This window comes from Heloderma suspectum, chromosome 3 (genome assembly GCF_057233095.1).
Source record: "Heloderma suspectum isolate Gila_16-S chromosome 3, 16-S_ref, whole genome shotgun sequence".
In the NCBI taxonomy this organism is placed as follows: Eukaryota; Metazoa; Chordata; class Lepidosauria; order Squamata; family Helodermatidae; genus Heloderma; species Heloderma suspectum.
Window position 1 is genome coordinate 329311397 of NC_139460.1, and position 23653 is coordinate 329335049.

Consider the following 23653-nt stretch of genomic DNA (forward strand, 5'->3'; position numbering starts at 1 on the left):
TTGAGTAAGAAATTATCTTCTCAAAGGTATAATTCAAAACTGATCTTATCTAGCCTGAAAGGTGTACATGTAAGCCTTTTTATGTATGTTCTAAATTTTTAGGAATGTTTAATAACAATGAGATAATTAAGATTGTGAGCCCTAATTTATGGGACAGTAGATAATAATAGTTATGAGGTCATTTCTACACAAACAGTATAACAGAGCAATCCTATGGCCACTAGACAGCGGCTAGATGGCCAAAGGATATCTGGTTTTCCGGGAACCGACCTCCCCCCACTTCCGTGCTGCCTTGGAGGCAGCGCAGAACTGCCCTGTCCTCCACACTTGCAAGAGGAGTGCAGAGCAGCCAAAAAGGGGCGTTCCGGGGGGTGTTCCGGGGCGGGCGGAAATGCCTGTACAACACATCCAATGTGTCATACAGCAGCCTCCTCCCACGCTCAGCCCTCCCGTGACTAGACAGCCGCAATTGGCTGTCTAGCCGAAAATGCAGGGCAGGAAAAGTGCGGAGGGAACAATCCCCTCTGTGCTTCTCCTGCCCTGAATTGGATAGGTGGTCGCCTCCGAGTTCAGAGGCGGCCGCCTATCTGACTAGGATTGTGCCCTAAATATGTGTTGATTTTAGAATGCAGGACCTTGTTCTTAGAAGGTCACCAGGGCTGGGTACCTTTCAGCTGAATAACCTATTCAGTGTTGAATAGGGAACTCGGTACTTAGAATAACATCTCTCCTTTTTCAGGTGTTGAGAGTAGAAGTCCAAGAACAAGAAATGGTTAGAGTTCTATTTCTTGTTAAGCTATTAAGATCTAAGGATCTTTAACTACACAAATGTATTTATGTTTGTATATATACAATATATTTTAATGTTATGTTATAAGCATATTTGTAATAAAAATAAAGCATGAATCAAAAAAGATTTGCTGCACTAATTCTTGCAATCCACAAAACAATCTTAGGTGCACACTTAGTTTAGAAGTATTTTAATCTGCTATTGGCGGGCAAACAGGTAGCTAAATGCTCCCAGAGTACTGAACTATAGACAGTTAGCTCAGACAAGGTCCAAACTGTGACATTATCCCTCTATGGAAAATGGGGTGGCAGGGCTGAGACTGAGAGGGAGCAGCTTGCCTAGGGCTGATGGCCATCTATGAACTGGGGCCAGCTCCTGCTCTTAGCCAGGACACAACAGCTCAACACACACACACACACACACACACACACACACTCCCCACACACAAACACACATTCTGCCTTTGGAAGCCAAATATCTCCTCCACTCCCACCCCACCCCAGGCTCCCTGGGCCACACCTTGTCAAAGCACACCAGGTTGACCTGCCCGCAGATGTTGATCCTCTGAGGGCTGATGCAGAAAATCCTCTTCTTCATCAACCTCCTCTGGGCATAAACGATGCCCGTGGTCAAGGCAGCAGGGATGGCAGGGGGCACAGCCACCGTCAGGAGCAGGAGTGCCATCGCCACAGTGTCAGCCACGGGTTGCTGGGAAATGGCACAAACACACACAAACACTCATGAGCAGGCTGCAGTGCAGGACCGTGGCCATGCTGGGGGGGGGCAGTGCTGGGGGGTATGGAGCCTGCCAGCCGGTCGGAACTGAGCAGGGCTTCTGGGAGGATCAGAGAGACGCGGAATGGGAGGGAGCAAGACGGAGAACAGCCTTGCTCTGGACAGGGGCTCAGTGCCTGTTACAGAGGACCAACGAAGGCGATGTCAAGGGCTCCTTGGAGGCCTCTGTCAGTCTAATCCAGTAGCCAAGTCCAGACACAGACAAAGGGATTCTTTTCAAAGCTTTATTCCTCTTTTACAACTTAACAACTCTACTGTTAGCAACTAGCGATGAGCAGCAGAGGACCTACGCCCTAAGTGGGAACAGTTGGTCCCCGTTTGAAGGAGAATCACTGGCAGACCCTGAACTTATGGGCTAGGGAGAGTCCCTCCCCTTTTCCCATGGATCCTCTGGGCGCAACCGTTGTTTGCGCGCGAACCGGGCACTACGCCTCCTTTCCGCGCCCTCCATTTGGCGCCGCTCCCTGCGTCGGCGTCGCACGTCCAGCAAGTCTGCTTCCCATGCTCTCTCACTCCCGGGACTGTTATCTATGCTAGGAATGCCAATGGGAGGAATCTCTGTCAGCTGTTGGCCCTGGGAAGGATGAGCGCGCTCCTCTCCCAGGAGCAGCTGCTCCTCCTCAGAATCAGAACTACTCTGGGATTCTATGGGCTCAGTGTCCACCCTGACAGGCGATCATCAACGGGTGAATCTTTTCTCGGCTGTGCCTGCTGCAGGGCAATTCCAGGGACCAAGCCACCCTCCTCCATGAAAAGGTGGCCCTGCTGTCTTGCTGCAGGATGAGGCCATCAGCCTGCCAGCCCCCGCCAGATCAGCCTACCCTGCCATACCCTGGCACGCAGAAACCCTGCCACAAACGGTTCTGCAGAGCAAGGAGTTCCAGATGGATCGAGGCAGTGAGCCAAGCAACATGGCACAGGACAAGACAACCCCACCCCCACCCCTCAAAGCTTACTAGCCAGTCTAACTTGGGGGGTGTTTCCACCAGCAATTGACTCTGAGCTAGCTGCGTGTTGAGGTCGTTAGGGATACATGACGTCGAGGCCGTCCAGCAGCCACCCCGGAGCTTATCAGGGAAAAACCAGATTTCCTGAGACTGCTTAAAGTCCAATTCTTTTCCTTAAGTCAGGTTCTCCCTGGTATAGTGGCTATGTGCCCCTACCCCTGCATTTAGCTTGGGCATGCTAGCCCTGCCCAGGGGTGTGCCTTTCACCATGACCCCAGTCAAGGAGTGTTTCCTCCCATTGTGCTGAATGAGGCTTGCCCTCTGAATGACCACAAAAATAACAGAGAAGCCCCTCAACTGACACGGCACATATCAAAGCCCAATTCCTTAAATGCCACGATCTCGAGGCTCCGGTCCATTGCTTTAGGATGGAGCTCCTTCACAGCTTCCAAATAGAGATCCTGTGCATTAAAACGGGGGCTGGTTTTGGTCTCTTTCCCACAACAAAACCATTAGTGTCTCCTCAGAAGTAACTCCCATTGTGGTCAATGAGGCTTGCCTTTGAATGCCCACATCAGAACTTACAGAGATTCCCCCTCAATTGAAATTGCATATTTTAAAGCCCAGTTCCTTAAGTGTGATCAAGCACGATCTTGAGGCATGGCCTTAGGAAGTCTGACTTGGATTCCTGCATTGAGCAGGGGGTTGGACTCGATGGCCTTGTAGGCCCCTTCCAACCCTACTATTCTATGATTCTATGATTCTAAGTAAGTGCTTCACAGCTTCATTATAAATATCCTGCGGGTTACAATGGGGGCTGGTTTCTGTCTTTGTGTTTACTGGTCTCTTTCCCACAACAAACCCATTACTGTCTCCTCAGAAGTAACTCCCATTGTGCTCAATGAGGCTTGCTCCTGAAATGCAGATGCATGAAAGGAGGAAGTGGGGGGAGGGGGAAGCCTCTCTTATTGGTTCAGCAGCCCCTGCCAGCCAGAGGCCGTTCACTCCAGCCCCCACCCCCACCAGGAAGTATGTTCTGTGAAGCAATTTTTATTGGGCTGGAGAATCTGCTCATGGAGCCCTGCTCACAGCAGAGCTGATTCCTTTTAAAAAATCCGGTACTCCTCCATTAGCTTCTCTTTCCGTTGTCATGGAAACATGGCCCTGGAGGGAAACTCTTTCCCGACTCCAGTCCAGCTGACCCTGAAGATGAACAAATGGCTCATCTACTGAGTGATCTCAAGAAAACTTCATTAGGGCAAAAGTCCACAGCACCAACCACACTTCCTCTCAACATGGAAAGCCCCAGTCCGAATGTAACTTAGCCTGTGAGATAAATTAGGTGCTACATTTACCAAGTCTTTGAATCCCATGCTTGGGATTATCCTCCCCTTTCTTTAAACTAGCTGCAGCAGCAAGGGTCCCAGTCCGGAACTGGGCTGGAAGAAGGGCGCTTTAACTCACGCCATTTTCCTGCTGGAAGTCCACAGCCACAAAGCTGTTACTTGCTCCTAAAGCACCTGGTTTGGCCCAAAATACACGATCTCAAGTAGGCACGTATTTGTCCCCACTTCTCTCTGCGCCTCCCTCCCTTTCCTCTGTTGCCCGCACTATCTTGAATGTTCAGTTGTAAGCTACTCAGGACAGGGACCCATCCTCTTAGGGTCTGTGAAGCGCCAGACATGCACATTGGTGGCACTACCATCATCAGCAACCCCCCAATTGGGAATGGATCCTTCCAGTGTGGATCCTTGTGTAGCCACAACAGCATCACCCAGCACAGCAGAGGGGTATCAGCAGGCTTGGGAGAACCCCAGGGTTTCCAGATTTACAAAACCAGGGGGTGGGGGTGCAAAAACAGCTCAACGTGGACTGAGCATGCTCAGTGGGCTAAGGGGCGGAGTGTTGGAGAGGAAGGCGGGGGTGGGGGAATGGAAGGGAATGGTGTGTCCTGGGAGAGGACATGACAGGTTGACTGAACCCCGTACAGGAGCACTCCACACTGCAAAATTTTGTTGAAGGTCCCAGCTGTGTAGCAGATGCTGCAAATCCCTCCCTCTCATCGGGCCTCACAGCCTGCAGCCCAGCCAGATGGAATGTGACGCACCTCTCCCTGACACAATGCGCCTCTTCCCCCCCTCGCCAGGCAGCCCTCAGGGGGCTCCGCCAAAGCTGCTCCTGCAGCCTCCCTGCCCTGTCTCCACAACTCACCTTGTGGCTCCTGTAAACACATGCTGCGTACACCAGACCCAGGATCCCAATCAAGACCAGGCATATTATGAACTTGAAGGCCTCTCGGTGGAGCCTGAAGTTCAGCGGCTTTGGGTAAAGGATGGACCTCACCAGGTCTCCCTTGGCGGTGTTGAAGCCTGCAGAAACATGTGCAATGGACAATGTGATCTTTGGGGGAAGAGTGAACATGTGGGGGGCTGGAGAGAAACCCACAGGGGAGGGGCAATGACCAGATTGGGGTTCTCTTCCTCCCCTGGGATTTCCCAGGCCAGGGCAGGAAAGGGACTTCCAATTCGAATACTGTGTCCAGTTACGGACACCATCATTTAAGAAAGATTCAGATAAATTGGAACAAGTTCAGAGAAGGGCAACAAAGATGATCAGGGGACTAGAAACTAAGAGCATCTCTATACCAGCCTAAAATCCCACATTTAAAACGAGCCTTTCTGGTTTCGTTTTAAATGTAGGATCACAACAGACTCTCTTTACATGCGCTTTCTTCCCCCCCCTTCCCTCCTCCTTTCCCCCCCTTATCTGAGTCTTCCATATATTTCATATACAGCAACTAGATGGTCCTGTGTTCTAGCTCCTCTAATTGCAGGTTTTCCTCTTTTCACAGAGGGAACTCAAGCAGTACAGTGATTTGAAGTACAGTAATTTGACACCTTGAAAACAATGCCGTGATTACTCAAAGCCAACATGGATTTGTCAAGAACAAATTCCGCCAGATGAATCTGATCAAGTAACCTCCCTTGTGGACCGTGGGAATGCTGTGGACATCATATACCTCGACTTCAGCAAAGCTTTCGACAAAGTGCCCCATGATCTCCTGATCAGCAAACTAGCTCAAAGTGGGCTAGATGAAACAACGATCACGTGGATCTGCAGTTGGCTACAGAATCGGACTCAAAGAGTGCTTCTCAATGGGATCTTCTCAAACTGGGGAGAGGTAATGAGTGGGGTACCGCTGGGCTCAGTCCTGGGCCCAGTGCTCTTCCACATTTTTATTAATGACTTGGAGGAGGAGGTGCAGGGAATGCTGATTTGCATTTGCAGATGACACAAAGTTGGGCGGGATAACCAATACCTTGGAAGACAGAAACAAAATTCAAAGTGATCTTGATAGACTAGAGCGCTGGGCAGAAAACAACAGAATGACATTTAATGGGGAGAAATGCCAAGTTCTGCACCGAGGAAAAAGAAACCAAATGCACAGTTACAAGATGGGGAATACGTGGCTCAACAACACTACAGGTGAGAAGGATCTTGGAATTGTTGTCGATCACAAGCTGAATATGAGCCAACAATGTGATGTGGCTGCAAAAAAGGCAAATGCTCTTTTGGGCTGCATTCATAGAAGCATCACTTCCAAATCTCGGGAAGTACTAGTTCCCCTCTACTCAGCACTGGTTAGGCCTCATCTCAAGTACTGTGTCCAGTCCTGGGCACCACACTTTAAGAAAGATGCAGACAAACTGGAAAGGTTCAGAGGAGGGCAACGAAGATGATCAGGGGACTGGAAACAAAGCCCTATGAAGAGAGACTGAAAGAATTGGGCTTGTTTAGCCTTAAGAAGAGAAGACTGAGGGGAGATATGATAGCGCTCTTCAAGTACTTGAAAGGTTGTCACAGAGAAGAAGGCCTGAATCTCTTCTCCAGCATCCCAGATGATGAGAGTGCAGGACATGGAATAATGGGCTCAAGTGACAGGAAGCCAGATTCCGGCTGAACATCAGGAAAAACTTCCTGACTGTTGGAGCAATACGACAATGGAACCAATTACCCAGGGAGGTGGTGCGCTCTCCTACACTGGAGGCCTTCAAGACGAGGCTGGACAGCCATTTGTCAGGGATGCTCTGACTTGGATTCCTGCGTTGAGCAGGGGGATGGACTCGATGGCCTTGTAGGCCTCTTCCAACCCTACTATTCTATGATTCTATGGTAGCTCATTATCTCTGATCTTTTAGAAAATGGACTAAAGGTGATTTAGTGTGGGAGATGCCCTGGAGGTTGACAATGTCATCTAAAGGGCCCCCAAACTTCCATGAGTAACCAATCTCAATAGCAGGATAAAAGCTCCATTTGAAGAAGCCCTGAGTCCTATATGGAAAGATGGAAGAAACTGGGTATATTTAGCCTTGAGAAGACTGAGCACTCTTCAAGTCCCTAAAGGGTTGTCCCACAGAAGAGATGCAACCTATTCTATATCATCCAAGATTGCTGGACACGAAATAACAGGCTTAAGTTACAGAAGGCAGATTTAAGTTGAACATCAGGAAAAAGTTCCTGACATTCAGAGCAGTCAGACCATGGAACCAACTGCCTGTGGAGGTGGGGAGCTCTCTGTCACTGGAGGCCTTCAAGCAGGGACTGCACAGCCGTCTGTCAGGGATGCTTTAAACTGGGTTCCTGCACTGAGCAGGGGGCTGAGCGTGATGGCCTCAATGGACCCTTCCAGCTCCAGGATTCCAGGATTCCTGCTGGGAAAACAAAACCATCCCCTAATCAAGTATCTCAAATGCTGAGGGCTGCATCCAATTTGTAGGTATCTAAACCACTGCCTGGTCAAGCCACTGATGACCAAAAACTCTGGGAGGGAGCTACGCTTTTCACAATATCTTCTTGTGGCAGTGAGTTCCACAGTGAAATTGGGCTCCATGAAAAGGTTCTTCCCTGCAGTTTGTAACAACCCTGCAGCTCTACATCCTTTTCCGTATGGTTGTAGTATTTGGAAGTGAAAATTTTAATTTTGGTACAAGACTCGTCAAGCTTAATTTGGTTTTTGTATTCAGCCTTCATGTGAAACACCGATTGTGCAAATCTCAGAGTCGAATCATAGAGATGAAACACCTCTCAAAGGTCATCTAGTCAAGCCCCTGCCAATTCAGTGGGGGAAATTATATTTAATTTTGCATTGTTTTGTGGATCCCACAATTCCCCAGCTTTGAGACCTTTAGGGAGCAATCCTATAGCCACTAGATGCTGTCTAGAGGGCCACAGGATATGCTCTATTCCGGGAACCGACCTCCGCGCTCCGAGGTCAGTTCCTGGAGATCTGACCTCCCCCATCGTCCACGCTGCCTCAGAGGCAGCGTGGAGAAGCCCAGTCCTCTGCACTCGTAAGAGGAGTGCAGAGCAACTGAAAAAGGCCAGGGCTGGGGGGCGTTCCAGGGCGGGGAGAGCGGATCTGCAGGTATGACACATCCTATGTTGTACAGCAGCTTCCTCTCCCGGTTGGCCCCCCCCGCCACTAGGCAGCCAAAAATGGCTGTCTAGCAAAAGCAAGCAAGGCAGGAGAGGCGTGGAGGGAACAATCCCCCCCGTACCTCTCCTGCCTTGCTTTGGATAGGCGGTCGCCTCCGAGGTCAGAGGCGGCTGCCTATCTACTTAGGATTGCACCCTTAACGTATTTCTAAACAGACCAATCCCCAGAACAGCTCCGTTACTGGCTTGGCAGCTTTATTCTCCTGCCTTGATCAGATCAGGGATTTGGTGAATGGGGTCACCTGAATCAGCCCAAGCTAGGGGTGGCTGTTGCTGCTGCAGCTGCAGACCTCTCAGTGCTGACTGTGGTCCAAGCTGACTAGCCTCAGGTGTGTAAAATCTCCCTTTCCTTTTGCGCAAAGGATCATCCCAACTCTGATGCAGAGAGTCCCAAGAGACAAATGCACTATTGACTTCTCATATCATGCTCTCCCCAATGTTTCCCTCCCCATAATAAATCTCTAATATTCATTAAGGAAGACTTTGGCTGTCCATAAACAACTGTACATAAACAAAGTAATAAGGTGTACAACATTTTGAAAAGAACATTTTAATATGCACAACAATGCTTTTAAAGATACAGGATTTATAGGGGAGGGAGGCACAGAATGGCTGCGTTTGCCCACAGCTGGCTAGCTAGTCACATGCCTCCAGAAGGTGGGGTGGAGCCAGGGGGGCAGGGGAGTTGAGGGCTCCTGGAAACTTCTGAGGGCTGAAATGATCTGGCCCAGATTCTGGAGAGGTTTGGGTCCAATCCAAAATGATTAAAAATTCTGGTGTCTGAACTACCCCCCTCACCTCATTTTAGAGTTTGCCTCATTGCTACTCTGATGGACATAAAGCTTTGTATAGTAATGCTAATTAAGAATTAACTGGCCAAAGTCAGTATTTTACACATTTTTCTCCTTGAAAAACTCAAAGTCTAGCCACATCCATAACTGGGAATGTTGGAAAATGCGAAGTAAAAGATGACAAAGTTGTAACTCTAGACTTCTGTAAGCAGTTCCAAGTCAGGAGGACAAGGCTGAGATTCTTCCCCACAAATTTGACCCAGCTCTCACATCCTACCAGAGTGCATTCACTGAATTTCATCCTGCCAACAGACCCTAAAGAGTAATGTGTGCATTTCTGCCATTTGGTAGGCAGATATTTTGCAGGATCTACTCCACCCTTCTCCCTGGAAACTTCAATCTCTCTCTCTGTCTCTCTCACACGCACATGCCCATCTCCCTACTGAAAGGAAGAGCAACTCATGAAACTGTTTGACTCACCAGTTTGCAGCACAACAGCTCTTGCTGGTCCTTTGCCAGCTCGCCTGGTCTGGATGATCTCCGTGCCACAGAAGAGGACGTGCCGCCGGTAGTCCTCCACGCTCTGTTTTTTCCAGGGCATGGTGTTGTCGGTGTTGGCCAAGGGCGTCTTCGTCACTGGAACACTTTCGCCTACAAATGCATTCCAAATCCCACCTGGCTCAGTGTACATCACTATCATCATCATCATCATCATCAATATAGAACCATCACTGTGCTTGGTACTTTACGAAGTACAAGAAGACAGATGCCTTCCCCAAGGAACTTACAATATAAAATGTGATGCAGGGGAAGAAAGGGAGGGAAAGGGAGGTAGGCAAGAGAAGAGCCGTCCATTGTAATTACACACATTTGGACTTCGTTACTGTAGGGGATCAGGACTAAAGGGGTTTAAATGCCAAACTGTATCATACTCCCTGGACTGAATGGATTGCCTGTACAATGCTTCATTTGGGGCAACTAACCTGCATGAAGTGACTTTGAGTACATTCCTTGTAATTATCAAAACCACATTACCCTCCCACTGTCATCTGCAAGGCAGCCCACACATGAAGGCATTGTAGTGCATGGTTTTGTCCATTTCTTGTTCTCTGCATAAGAAACAACCCTGGGTGGCGGTAGTAGAACTAGTGCATGTCTGGAAGGAGGCATAAGGGAAGAGCATGAGGGAGGCCAGGGCTCTGTACCTGTGAGCATGCCTTCGTTGACCACACAGCTTCCCTCGATGAGGATGGCATCACATGGAAGAGAAAATTTCTGGCTCTCTAGGAGAAGGATATCTCCTGGGACTAAGTGACAAGACTCCAACTTAGAGCCACCTGCAAAAACATGAAAAACAGTGGGAGGTGGCTTAGAAATGGGTTGTTGGAGGGGTTTTGGGCTACTTATACTTACGGCTCAATCTGCTCTCTAATTTCTGTCCATCGTTACCCTCAGACTCAGGAGGTGGGGGCATTATAACCACTTTGAAAGAGAAACACTGAAGCATATTAAAAATACAGGCAAAAAAGTATTCATTTGCAAGAGCCAGAGTTATGATTAATGGTCTTTTTCTTTTCTGTTCTGTTCTTGGCTTTTTTCCACTTGAGAGAGGAACCAGACAGGGATGTCCACTTTCTCCTCTGATATTTGACTTATGTCTGGAACCTCTGGCTTGTGCCATTAGACAGAATAGTAGTATTCATGGCTTAGTGAACGATAGCTTAGAATTTAAAATCATTATGTATGCTGATGATCTGGTATTATTTCTGAACACCAGTCATCTGTGCTGGCTTTGATGTGGCTGATTAATACATTTGGTATTTTGCCTGATTATTCAGTTCATCAGTCAAAATCCGGACTAATGCTGAATGGAGATACTATAGCTCGCAGTGCATTAGCAGACTCGCAATTTCGGTGGTGCTGGATGTTATTACTTATCTTGGAATACTTATTGCCAGAGATATATCTCAAATGGTTAAGCTTAATTTGAATAAACTGATTAATGAGATTTCTCAGGATTTAGATAGGTGGGCATTTTAAAGCTGAGTTTGTGGGGTAAGGTAAATACACTCAACATGAATACTGTACCTCAGATTGTTTATGTTATATGTGGGATTCTTTTATCTATACCTGGTAAATATTTTCAGAAAATCAATACTTTCTTTTGTAAATTTGGGGGACAGGGTTCCTCTCCACATAGTTATCTTTGAAAAGGATGCAACTCCCAATTACAGAAGGCAGATCTTGCTCTATATCATCAGGCTTTGTTGGCTTGTACCGAATTTTGGTCTTTCCTGTTTATATCAGATCTTCTGCCTTGGTCAGTTTTGGAATCTTCCTGTCTGGTTCCTCTCTCTAAATGGATGGCATTAGGTTCTAGGCATACAAGAACAGATAGGATTCCTCCCATAGTTTCTACTGTTAGAGATGTGTGATGTATATTGTCACGTCAATTACATTTTGATCCATTTTCTCTTACTAAATTGACTTTATGGGGTAAAAAAGGTAAAAGGTAAAGGTGTCCCCAACCAGTCGTGTCCGACTCTAGGGTGCGGTGCTCATCCCCGTTTCTAAGCCGAAGAGCCAGCGCTGTCCGAAGACGCTTCCGTGGTCATGTGGCTGGCATGACTGAACACCAAGGTGCACGGAACGCTGTTACCTTTCCCGCTGAGGCGGTACCTATTTATCTACTTGCAGTTTCTTGCTTTCGAACTGCTAGGTTGGCAGAAGCTGGGACTGAAGACGGGAGCTCACTCTGTCACGCAGCACTTGGGTCTCGAACTGCTGACCTGCCGACTTTCCAGTCTGCAGTTCAGCGTCTTAACCACTAAGCCACCGCGGTCCCCCAGATCTAAAAATTGGTAAGAAAATGTTTTTGTGGTGGACTTGGATGGATAAGTTGATCTTCACCCTGGATCAATTAGTGGGTGCTGCTGATGAGTTCTTATTCTCGGCTTTGTCTCCCAAATATGAGTTGCCTGCTGTGGCTGAATGGCAATACTTGCAATTGCATCATTTGTTAGTATCCAGGTTTGGCCCTGCTGCTTTTATAGCTTCAGAGTTTCCATCATTACCAGAAGCACTTATTGAGGCTGGACAGGCAAATCCATAGACAATCCATGTCTATAAATACTTGTTAGTGGTGAATAAATATGATACACAGGGTTTTAAGCAGGAATGAAATAGGGAACTGGATTGCCCCATTTTGCCTAATCAGTGGATTGCCGCTTTGGTGTCAATACCTGTCCCGTCTATGGATCTTGGCCTGTACCTTATTGTCAGGGTGGACACTGAGCCCATAGAATCCCAGAGTAGTTCTGATTCTGAGGAAGAGCAGTCGCTCCTGGGAGAGGAGCGCGCTCCTCTTTCCCAGGGCCAACAGCTGACGGAGATTCCTCCCACCAGCATTCCTAGCTTAGATAGCAGTCCTGGGAGTGACAGAGTGCGGGAAGCAGACTTGCTGGACGCGCGACGCCGACGCAGGGAGTGGCGCCAAAAGGAGGGCGTGGAAAGGAGGCGTAGTGCCCGGTTGGCGCGCAAACAACGGTTGCGCCCAGAGGATCCATGGGAAAAGGGGAGGGACTCTCCCTAGCCCATACGTTCAGGGTCTGCCAGTGATTCCCTTTCCAACGGGGACCAACTGTTCCAACTTAGGGCATATGTACTCTGCTGCTCATATCTAGTTGCTAACAGTAGAGTTGTTAAGTTGTAAAAGAGGAATAAAGCTTTGAAAAGAATCCCTTTGTCTGTGTCTGGACTTGGCTACTGGATTAGACTGAGAGGGGCCTCCAAGGAGCCCTTGACACTTATTCAGAAAAAAGCATTTATTTCATGTCTATTGGAAGCCACAACCAGGGCAGAGTGAACGGGTGATGTTCGAGATCGCTAGGATTCTCCTAACATTTTCTCACCGCTCATCTCGTACCAATTCCTGTTTGCGGCTGCGATCATGGCTTGCTTTACACAAACAGGATATTTATTTATTATTATTATTATTTATTTACAACATTTGTATACTGCCCCACACCTAAACAGATTCCGGAGCAGTGAATAACAAGAGATAAAATGAACAAAAGATAAAAAGAATGAAACATGATATTAAAATTATTCTTTAAAAAACAAAGTGCCAATAAAACCAAGGCTGGATAACCAAAGAAGTCTTCCTGGAAAAGAGCTGTTTTCAGGAGGTGCCAAAAATAACCCAGTGTTGGAGCCTGCCTGACCTCCAGAGGCAGGGAGTTCCATAGGAAGGGAGCCACCACAGTGAAAGCTCTTCTCCAGGTGGACTCCAGTCAAGCCATAGGTGTCAGGGTTGCCTCTGAGCGCAGGGAGTGGCAGAATAGTTCAGATTCTGAAGAACTGCAGGACGTGGGGAGGAAGTTTCCCAGGCTTGTCCAGACATGGATAGGCATACTCCTCAGGTTTCAAAGGCCCAGCTCGACGGAGAGGGCCCCTCTTCACCCCCCCCCCGTGAGAGATAGCGAACAGGGAGAGGCGGGGCTTGGAGAGCCTGAATTCTTAGACGCCAGGCACAGATGCAGAGCCAAGAGAGAGATGGCAGGGGCAGAGCTTAGACGGTCTGTTCGATTGGCCCAGCGTGAACAGCTGCACTGAGAAGAGGGACAGAGGGAGAACTCCCTACCACCCCTTAAGTTAGGATAGTAAGCCCGCCTTTTCTTCAAACGGTGGGCAACTTTCGTAGCTTTCTTTTGAACTCCCTGAAGGCATTTCCTTTGTAGACTATGAGTCATTGACCATTTGCATCTGTATGACCTATTGAAGTAATGGATTAAAAGCTGTGGATTGAAGCCTCTTCTCTGTGTTTTGATTTGGCTTTTGAAGTTCAGCAGGGGCAAAGGGAATCCTGATAGCAGGTCCATGTGGAACCACTAGGAGCATGCCCTCTGATGACTTCAGTGACCGGGCAGGTTGGTAAGGGAGAAGGCGCTCTCTCAGGTATCCTGGTCCCAAGTTGTTTATTGCTTTGTACACTAGTACCAAAACCTTAAATCTGGCCCAGTAGCAAAGGAATTGCATGCTGCAAAGGGGCAGCTCCCAATTTATGCAAATCTCCCAAAATTTGTTCAGCGCTCCCAAAAGTTGTGCAAATTTCCTGCATAGACTAAAGTGGAGCAGATTTAGGCTACTAAGGAAATTTGTGCAAATTAGGAAATTTGCACAAATGGAACTTGGAACTGGGAATGAGACAAAAGCGATCACGTTTTGACAATGTTCTACAATTTGCAAACATTTTCAGAGGATACATGCTCGTGGTTGCATTCAGGGCATTGAACCAGGCATGCTTGCGTGTTTTATGCGCAAAAATGAAATTCTCATACATCCTTAGCCAAAACATCCCTTTAATAAGGGTTTGTCTAATTTGGCTAATTGCTAACAATGCAATGCAGCAAATGCTGCTTTTTGGCAATGTCCAGTAGTTGCTTCTTTCTAGGAGGAGGTTATTATATGGATAAATGTTGTACTGGAACAGTCTTTAATATTTGTGATGTACATCCTCTTTTGAATTATCTACCTGCTTCTGTAAATTAATGAATGGTCAGTGTAAATGGATTCTCTGTGCCCTTTTGACAGCCAAAAGACTAATATTACAACACTGGAAGGATAAATGCTCACCTCCTATAATGCAATGGATTGAGAACCTTACAACGTTTTCAGTAGTTGAATGGGTGGCGTATAGATGCCACTTTCAAATGTATACTTATTTGGATATCTGGTCCACTTTTGTGGAAGCTTATATATAATTGCTAGAAAGTTGTATTTTCATATCTATATATATAGGTGTGTGTGTGTGTGTGTGTGTGTGTGTACATTTCATATGTATTCACCGATATGGATAGATACAAATCTATGTATGTAAGTTTGCGTGTGTCTGCATGTGCGATATATAGATATATTCTTTTTCTTCTTCTTTTTTCTTCCTTTTGTAGTAATTTCACCATACATATTTAAAAAACAGTTAAAAAACATATCTGTTTCTGGCAAGGGCCAGGGCCATTGCTGAGAAGCAGCCACCAAGAAGACCTTCTCCATGGGCCTTTGAGGTTTCTTATTGCTGGCGGGCGCTGTCAGAAAGGTGATTGTGGGATGGCCTGTGTGGTATGGATGGCCCAAGCCATAAAGAGATTTTAGGTCAGAACCAGCACTTTGAATTACAGCTCCTCAGTTAGAGGGGGCAGGATGATTTTCAGAGGTGCTAGGATGGGAAGAGAAGTGCCTGGCATGGTGGGGGCAGGGGGGGGGAGTGGGGGGAGAGGTGGACAGCTTCTTCTCAGGATCACAATACACACCTTTATGCTTAGTCCAGACTGTGACTTGGACCCTGTTGTGCTCCTCCACCAGGTTGTGCAGCTTGATGGATTGCTGTGGGAAGTAGAAAGTGAAATAGAGAAATTCCTGAGCAAGGGCTGGACCGTGCCTCCTGGTGATTTTTCTGAAGCAGAAGGACAAGGTGGAAGCAGGGAGGACAAATTCAGAACACTAATCCTGCTGCATGAGATTTCCTACATTCTGTTGATCATCTGGAACATCTCACAAGGCCATTCCTTGCCCTTCCCAGTGAGAATTCCCCTTCTCTAAAGCCTTTCTCACCCCAAGCAGGAAACACCTTCTCTCACACACACTGGGTTTTGCTGCCACCTGGACCTTTAAGGCTCAGGTCCAACCCACACTCAGTCCTCCTTCTGCAAGGACACATTTGTTTATAATATCACCTGAATTGTTTTCTTTATTACCTTCCCCTTGCAAAGCCAAGAGCAGGAGGTATAGGATTTGGTTAAAGAAATAAACTTTATTAACTACAGCAAATAAGTTGTTTAATAGTAAATAACTATTAAGTAGAACTCTTAATGGTTCTATTAATGTATGTTCTCTTATACACAATACTCCAGATCACACTCGCAATCAATCACTTTACAAATCAGCACAGACCTCCCTCTCCCCCCCTCCCTCTCTCTCTCTCTCTCTCTCTCTCTCTTTATTTATTTATTAAATTTATTAATCGCCCATCTGACTGGTCACCCAGCCACTCTGGGCGATGTACAACCCACCATAAACAATTTAAAACAATAAAATTTTACCATAATTTTTTTTTTAAAAAAATACCCTAACCCACCCCAAATGCCTGCCTGAACAACCACGTTTTTAATGCATGACGGAAGCTCATTAGAGCTCATTAGAGCTCATTAAAGCTCTCTCTCTCAGTTCTCAATCCTAAAATCCTATAACTTTTATCAAATCATATCCCTGTCTCTCTATCCTATCTCTCCCTCATTCCTAGTCCCTGTCTCTGATCTAAACCATCTCACATCAATTCCCTGTCTGGCTCTCACAGCAAAGCACACAGTTTATATAGCACACATACTTCACCCCCCCACACTCACTAAGCCAATCACCACACATATGCAAATCCACCATTCTTCCTGCCATTCATCCCATTCTCACCTTCAAGATATGCAGCATAAACATAGACTTATAACAGGAATACATTATTATAACCACAGGTTCACTGTTTTCATACATGTGCTGTCACAGTGTGCATACACACAGCTAAGCCCCGTAACAGAGGAAGTTAGATTTAATAGAATTAGTGGTTGCAAGCAGGTAGGAGGGTTTCCCCCATACTCCATTTCTTTCTACTAGGTTGGAGGAAGAGATTCACAGTCTGCCTGGCAAGAATGTAGATGGTGTGCAGAAGGAGCTAGAGAAGAAAATCAGTGTAGCATAGTGGACAGAGGTTCTGGAGACCCAGTTTCAAAGCCCTGCTCAGTCACTTTGGGCCATTCACCACCTCTCTGCCTTACCTACCTCACAGGAATGTTGTGAGGATAAAACAGTGGATGAGGATGGTCTAAGGCACTGAGCATTCTGTCTGCTGCACAGTGGCCAACCAGATGCCTCCTTCAGGTTTCCAAGCAGGCAGGCAGTGATGGACCCCTCCTTGGTGTTAGGTTTGGGGCTGCTTTTATGGCTCCTTTAATTGTAATTATTAATATTTTCAAGACTTCTGTCATCGTGATATTATTATTTATTAAATTATAGCCCACCCTTCCAGTTAAAATAGCGTTCAAAGTGGCTAACACCACAGTACAGATAAAAGAATAAAGTTATAATTAAATCACTAAAACTCATCTCATTAAAAAATAAAAAAACATTGTTTTTGTTATGCTGTAGCCTGCCTTGGATGTCACTTCACTGGCAAATAATATGACATCGAGGCTGAAAAATACATATTAGATAAATTAAATCTGATTGTCAAGTTGAACATGTGGCCACCCCCTTCTCCACACCCCTGGTGCTTGTTAGGAGGAGCCAAGTTCCCAGTTCTTGAAGAGATCCTTTCTTTGGTCACCCTGCGGGATGACCTTTATTGAGAAAGGGACAGGGGGAGTGCAGCCCCATTGATTCCCTTCGACATCTGGGCAGCTTTCTATACCATCAACCATAGTAACCTTCTGGATAGGAGTTAGCGGCACTGCATTGCAGTGGTTCCACTTCTACTTGGGTGGCCAATTCCAGAAGGTGATGCTGGGGGATTATTGCTCTGTGCAGTGGCAGCTATGCTTAGGGATGTCGGAAGAATCTGTCCAGAGGGTGAAGTTCACCCAGCTTTCAGTCCCCTGGACTCCAGCTCGCTTCTGTGAGAGCTGGCCCAACTCAATCTGTATCGATTCAGGTCAGCTCATGGGTTTTCGGGGGGGGGGGGTGTTCCCCTTAAATTGCCATTTATGCAAATTGCAGCTGTAATAGGCTTAATTTGTGCAGAACTAAACACATTATGGCTGCAATTTGTGCAAATTACGCAAATTACAGCTGAAATTGGGGCTGTACGTTGCATAAATGGCTATTTAAGGGGGAAACCCCAGGAAAGTTCCTGGATTTAGGGGAAAAGTCCGCAGCTCGGCTTGCAAATGCAAGCAAAACTGGGGCTCCAGGAAAATCCAGCAAGCAATCCAGAAGGGCCGGATTTCCCTGCAATGGCTATCCCTAGCCATGCTGCATGAAAGCCCTGAGGGAGCTTATCCAAAGGTGTCGGCTGAGATGTCATCAATATGCAGATGACACCCAGGTCTAGATCTACTTTTCATCAAATCCAGGTGAGGCAGTGGCTGTTCTAAATCAGTGCCTTGGCGCAGTAATGGACTGGATGAGGGCCAATAAACTGAGACTCCATCCAGACAAGACAGAGGTACTGTTAGTGGGTGGTTTGTCTGCCCAGCTAAGTGATGTTCAACCTGTTCTGGAGGCGGTTGCACTCCCCCTAAAGGATCAGGTTCAGAGTTTGGGGGTGCTCTTGGACCCAGGACTCTCACTTGAGGCACAGGTGAACTTGTTGACACGGAGCACCTTTTATCAGCTTAGGCTGGTATTCCAGCTATGCCCTTATCTGGACAGAGATAGCCTAGGTACAGTTATCCATGCTCTGATAACCTCTCATCTGGATTACTGCAATATGTTATATGTCCTTTTAGGGTTCAAGTGCTGGGAACAGAGGACTTATAAGGAAGCCATAGAATGGAATGGGAGTGAAACTTTGGTTCATAAGCAGGTTTGTCTTTCCCTGAAGGCAGAAAGTTTTGCTGCCTGTAGTCTAAGATGCAGACAGTCATGCTGACAAAGCTGTGGTCAAGTTGTGGAACAATGGACCAGTGTGAGAAGAAGCTGCAGTGTTTGTTACTCCTCACAGCTAGCAGCTCAGTGAGTCCGGAATGTTCCCATATACCCTGATAAGGCCTTAGGTAACATTAGTTTCCTAAAACTATGAAAAAAAGACTGTTTTTGCAGGTTTCTGCCCACCCAATATGTCTTTCATCAATCCAGAACCAAATTTCTAGTGACAACTGAAAAGAAAAAGGCCAATCATAAGGCAAGAAAGTTTAGGAGAGTCAGTGAATAAAAAAAGCGATGGAACCCTAGGAGATGGACTTTGTTCAGTTCTATCTTTTGTTTTTTCTGTTTTGCAGAGCTCCAGTTTTTGCTAACAGATTTTTGCTAATTTTCGGACCTTTGGGGCCATAGTTTGCATGCATACCTTCTTCTTGAGGGAACAAGGAATTTCTTTAAGGCTGCAGCTGGCCATCGTTTCTGAACTAGGTTTGGAGGGCCAGATGTCTAGCTCCTGAGCAGCTTGGTGTAGTTGTCTGCCTCTCTTTTATGTTACTCACTAGAGAGGCTCAGACTTCACCACCCTTTTCCATTTAAAACATTTTCTTTACTTTCTACTTGGATTATTTTTGCTATCTGGACTTTTGCTGAGTCCTACACCTTAAGTGTCTGAGTGAGGTCTCCTTTAACCTTTCTCTGGGTCCACAAAAGCCTGTTCTTCAGTTCTCTGCTTGGGATGGGTAGTTATACATTCCTTTTAATCCCCTCCCCCCGACTTCTTTCCTTTTCTCTAAAAGTTTGGACAATACTGCTATATTCTTGAAAGCTTCAAACATTACATTTAACTAGTCTGGACTGGTGGGAGTTTAAGTGGAGCTAAGTAATAATTCAAACTGCTGCTAGTTGGGCCTACTATAACTTTTATATGTCATAGCTATTCTATTATATTCATAGCTATACTAATACAGTTCTCTTAACACTGTTTTCCTTAGCAAGAGTTAAACTGTAGTTTATTTTGTATAGTGTACACATGTATTTTCTCTATAATCACTGCATGTTTCACATTCTATTTCTGTTTGTAATGTTCTTTTGCATTTACTTTCCTCTATAAACCATTCATATTTCAAGACTTCCAGTGTGGCATGTTTTCATTTGTTTAACAAATTGAAAAGGTACTAACTGTTTTCCTGCTTAGGTTTTAAAATATATTTTCAAACATATTGAAATTGTAAACAGCCTTAGCTCTGGTTAAACTCTCTGGCCCATTGGGGCACAGTCAGAACCTCATCTTCATGGGGCTGCATTTGAAAACAGTCTGGAAACTCTAGCTGGTCCAAAATAGGGTAGCCAGTACTTTTCCATGTGCTCTGGCTGCCAGTCCATTTCTGAGCCCAATTCAAAGTGCTGGTATTAACACTAAAAGCCCTAAATGGATTGACACCAAGTTACCTGAAGGATCGTCTTCTCCCATATATCCCTGCCCAGATCCTAACGTCACCTTTAGCAGCCCTTCTCCGGGAGCCCCTGCCAAAGGAAGTGAAGTGGGTCACTGCTAAGAAGAGGGTCTTTTCTGTTATGGCACCCCAGGTGTGGAATGAGCTCCTGAGAGAAGCTCACCTGGTATGTAGGTTTCGGTCTTTTCAGCACAAGGTGACGGCCTTCTTATTTTCCCAAGCATTTTAGTCTTTCAGCTTCTGTTGTTTTAAACCTGTTACTGTACTTTAAATATTTGAACTGCTGCTATATTTTATTTTGGTTTTTATTTAAATTTTATACTGTGGTTTTAAACTTTTATATTATATTTTATCATGTGGTGTTTTATGCTTTTAATTGCTGTGAACCACCCAGAGAGGGCACCATAGAAATGAAATACAACAAACAAACAAATAAATAACATCTGAATATATGCAGCTGCCATTCATCCATCCAGGCTGGTATTATGCCTGCCTACGTGACGTGGCAGCAACGCCTCTCCAGGATCCCAGGCAGGCACACGCTTGGCCTTCGCTTACTATCGGATGCTTTTTAAGTTGGAGATGCCATTGCCATGACTGCATTTGGGACCTTCTGTGTACCAGGGCAGTGCTTTAACCCTGAGCTCTGGCCCCTCTGCCCTGCTGAGCTGGTGCTTCCACATTCAAAGCCCCTCAGCTACTGGCTCCAAAAGTGAGGGACACAGAACATTCTGGGAAGGTTTTACCGTCTGGGTGAATCCCAAGTGGCTACCAAGGCTGTGCATACTGTGTACTATTTATTTATTTTAGTTAGTTAGCCTTTCGTAGAATCATAGAATAGTATGGTTGGAAGGGGCCTATAAGACCATCAAGTCCAACCCTCTGCTCAGTGCAGGAATCCAAGTCACCAGCTTTCCACCAACACATGGCACTCAAAGTGGCTAACAATAAAATCCAGATTAAAAACAAAATCTTCATAAAACATAACCTAAAAACAAATAAATTAAAAATGTAATAATAAAAGAAATAAACAGTACCAGCCAATTCAAACCACTTTCAGCAACGTATCAGCTTATATACCAAAAGCCTGCCTGAATAAACACAGATTTGCCTGCCAGCAGAAGAATGACAGAAGAACTCTCAGAACCGCTGTCTATTCTCTTTGAGAAATCATGGAGGACCAGGGAAGTGCCAGATGACTGGAGGAGGGCTAACGTTGTCCCTATCTTCAAAAAGGGTAAAAAGGAGGAACCTGGGAACTACAGACCAGTCAGTCTGACATCAATCCCTGGGAAAATTCTGGAGCAGATCATAAAGCAATCCATCTGGAAGCACCTTGACAACAATGCCGTGATTACTCGAAGCCAACATGGATTTGTCAAAAACAAGTCCTGCCAGCCAAATCTGATCTCATTTTTTGATCAAGTCACCTCCCTTGTAGACCGTGGGAATGCTGTAGACATCATATACCTCGACTTCAGCAAAGCTTTCGACAAAGTGCCCCATGATATCCTGATGAGCAAACTAGCTCGAAGTGGGCTAGATGAAACAACGATCCGGTGGATCCACAGTTGGCTACAGAATCGGACTCAAAGAGTGCTTATCAATGGGACCTTCTCAAGCTGGGGAGAGGTAACGAGTGGGGTACCGCAGGGCTCAGTCCTGGGCCCAGTGCTCTTCAACATTTTTATTAATGACTTGGAGGAGGAGGTGCAGGGAATGCTGATCAAATTTGCAGATGACACAAAATTGGGAGGGATAGCTAATACTTTGGAAGACAGAAACAAAATTCAAAGTGATCTGGATAGACTGGAGTGCTGGGCAGAAAACAACAGAATGGCATTTAATAGGGACAAATGCCAAGTTCTGCACCTAGGAAAAAGAAACCAAATGCACAGTTACAAGATGGGGGATACGTGGCTCAACCACACTACGAGCGAGAAGGATCTTGGAATTGTCGTCGATCACAAGCTGAATATGAGCCAACAATGTGATGTGGCTGCAAAAAAGGCAAATGCTATTTTGGGCTGCATTCATAGAAGCATCGCTTCCAAATCCCGGGAAGTACTAGTTCCCCTCTACTCAGCACTGGTTAGGCCTCATCTGGAGTACTGTGTCCAGTTCTGGGCACCACACTTTAAGAAGGATGCAGACAAGCTGGAGAGGGTTCAAAGGAGGGCAACAAAGATGATCAGGGGACTGGAAACAAAGCCCTATGAAGAGAGACTGAAAGAACTGGGCATGTTTAGCCTTGAGAAGAGAAGACTGAGGGGAGATATGATAGCACTCTTCAAGTACTTGAAAGGTTGTCACAGAGAAGAAGGCCAGGATCTCTTCTTGATCATCCCAGAGTGCAGGACACGGAATAATGGGCTCAAGTTACAGGAAGCCAGATTCCGACTGAACATCAGGAAAAACTTCCTGAGTGTCAGAGCAATACGGCAATGGAACCAATTACCTGGGGAGGTGGTGGGCTCTCCTACACCGGAGGCCTTTAAGACGAGGCTGGACAGCCATTTGTCAGGGATGCTCTGACTTGGATTCCTGCATTGAGCAGGGGGTTGGACTCGATGGCCTTGTAGGCCCCTTCCAACCCTACTATTCTATGATTCTATGATTCTATGACAGAGAGGGGGTCAACCTAGCCTTCCTCCATAGGGAGTTCCAGAGCCTGGGAGCAGCCACTGAGAAGGCTCTCTGCATTCAAAATATCCAGCTAACACGCTCAGTGGACCAACTGGTCTGACCAGCTGCAAGGACAACCCTAGGTGCCCAAAGCACTGGCATTCTTGCCAACTGTTTTGACAACTGAACAGATGCTTAACCCTTTCCCCCCACATACACACTGCACTAATGGTGCATTGTGTTTATGCACTTAGTGATCTGGAAAGGAATGCTGTGGGGTGGCACCTTTTAAAAAGATTTAAAGGGGAAAGAGACCTGGCCGAACAACAGCAGGTATTGCCATCATGGAGAGATGCAGCATGGGCTGCAAGGGACCCTCCAGGTATCGCCACAGAGGGCCTTTTGCACATCGCGGTTGTGTTTCAGCTTGGGCACTGCAGCTTGTAAGCAGCAGCCTGCAGCGGACACAGGTCCAGTTGTGCTCCCCCAGTCCACATGTCTGCAGGGATAGCAAAACCAAAGACTCTACCCATGCAGCTCTATTGCATCATCATCGTCATCATTTTGGAAGTGCAAGTGCCTTACAGCCCCTCCTCCTCCTCTTAGGCTGAGCCCTAAAAAATAGGAAGTAAGAACATCAGAAGAGCCATGCTGGATCAGACCAAAGGCCTCTCTAGCCCAGCATCCTGTCCCCACAGTGGCCAACCAGATGCCACAAAGGGAAGCCCGTAAGCAGGACAGGAGCACAGCTGATCTCTCTCCCTGTTGTTCTCCAGCAACTTGTATTCGGAGAGGCCTGCTGCCTCTGATCCTTCTCCCTTACCAACCTGCCTAGTCACTGAGGTCATCAGAGAGCTCACTCCTGGTGGTCCCACATGGACCTATTGCCCAATTGCAGTCTACCAGGAGAAGAGCCTTCAGTGTGGCTGCCCCCTTTCTTTGGAACTCCCTGCCCCTGGAGGGCAGGCAGGCACCAACACTGTGCGGTTTCCTGTGCCTCCTGAACACAGCACTGTTCCAGGAGGCATGCCTGAATTGACCAGCCACGGTTTCTATTGGCATTGTACTTTTTTAAAAGTATAATTTTAATGTGGTGTTTTCATCTTTTTATTCTTTTACAGTTTTATCTTTTGT

The 23653-nt window shown here is 46.5% G+C and overlaps 1 protein-coding gene across 1 annotated transcript in view; it reads right to left on the reverse strand.

Moving 5' to 3' along the window:
- The window catches only part of ATP13A5 (ATPase 13A5), a 74815-nt gene that overhangs the window by 40978 nt on the left and 10184 nt on the right, over positions 1–23653 (reverse strand). Inside the window, exons 8-12 of the mRNA XM_084845732.1 lie at positions 15128–15200; positions 10025–10156; positions 9300–9470; positions 4744–4901; positions 1310–1498 (exon numbers count right to left, since the gene is read on the reverse strand). Coding sequence (XP_084701858.1) covers positions 1310–1498; positions 4744–4901; positions 9300–9470; positions 10025–10156; positions 15128–15200 — 723 coding nt within the window. The remainder of the gene's footprint in view (positions 1–1309; positions 1499–4743; positions 4902–9299; positions 9471–10024; positions 10157–15127; positions 15201–23653) is intronic.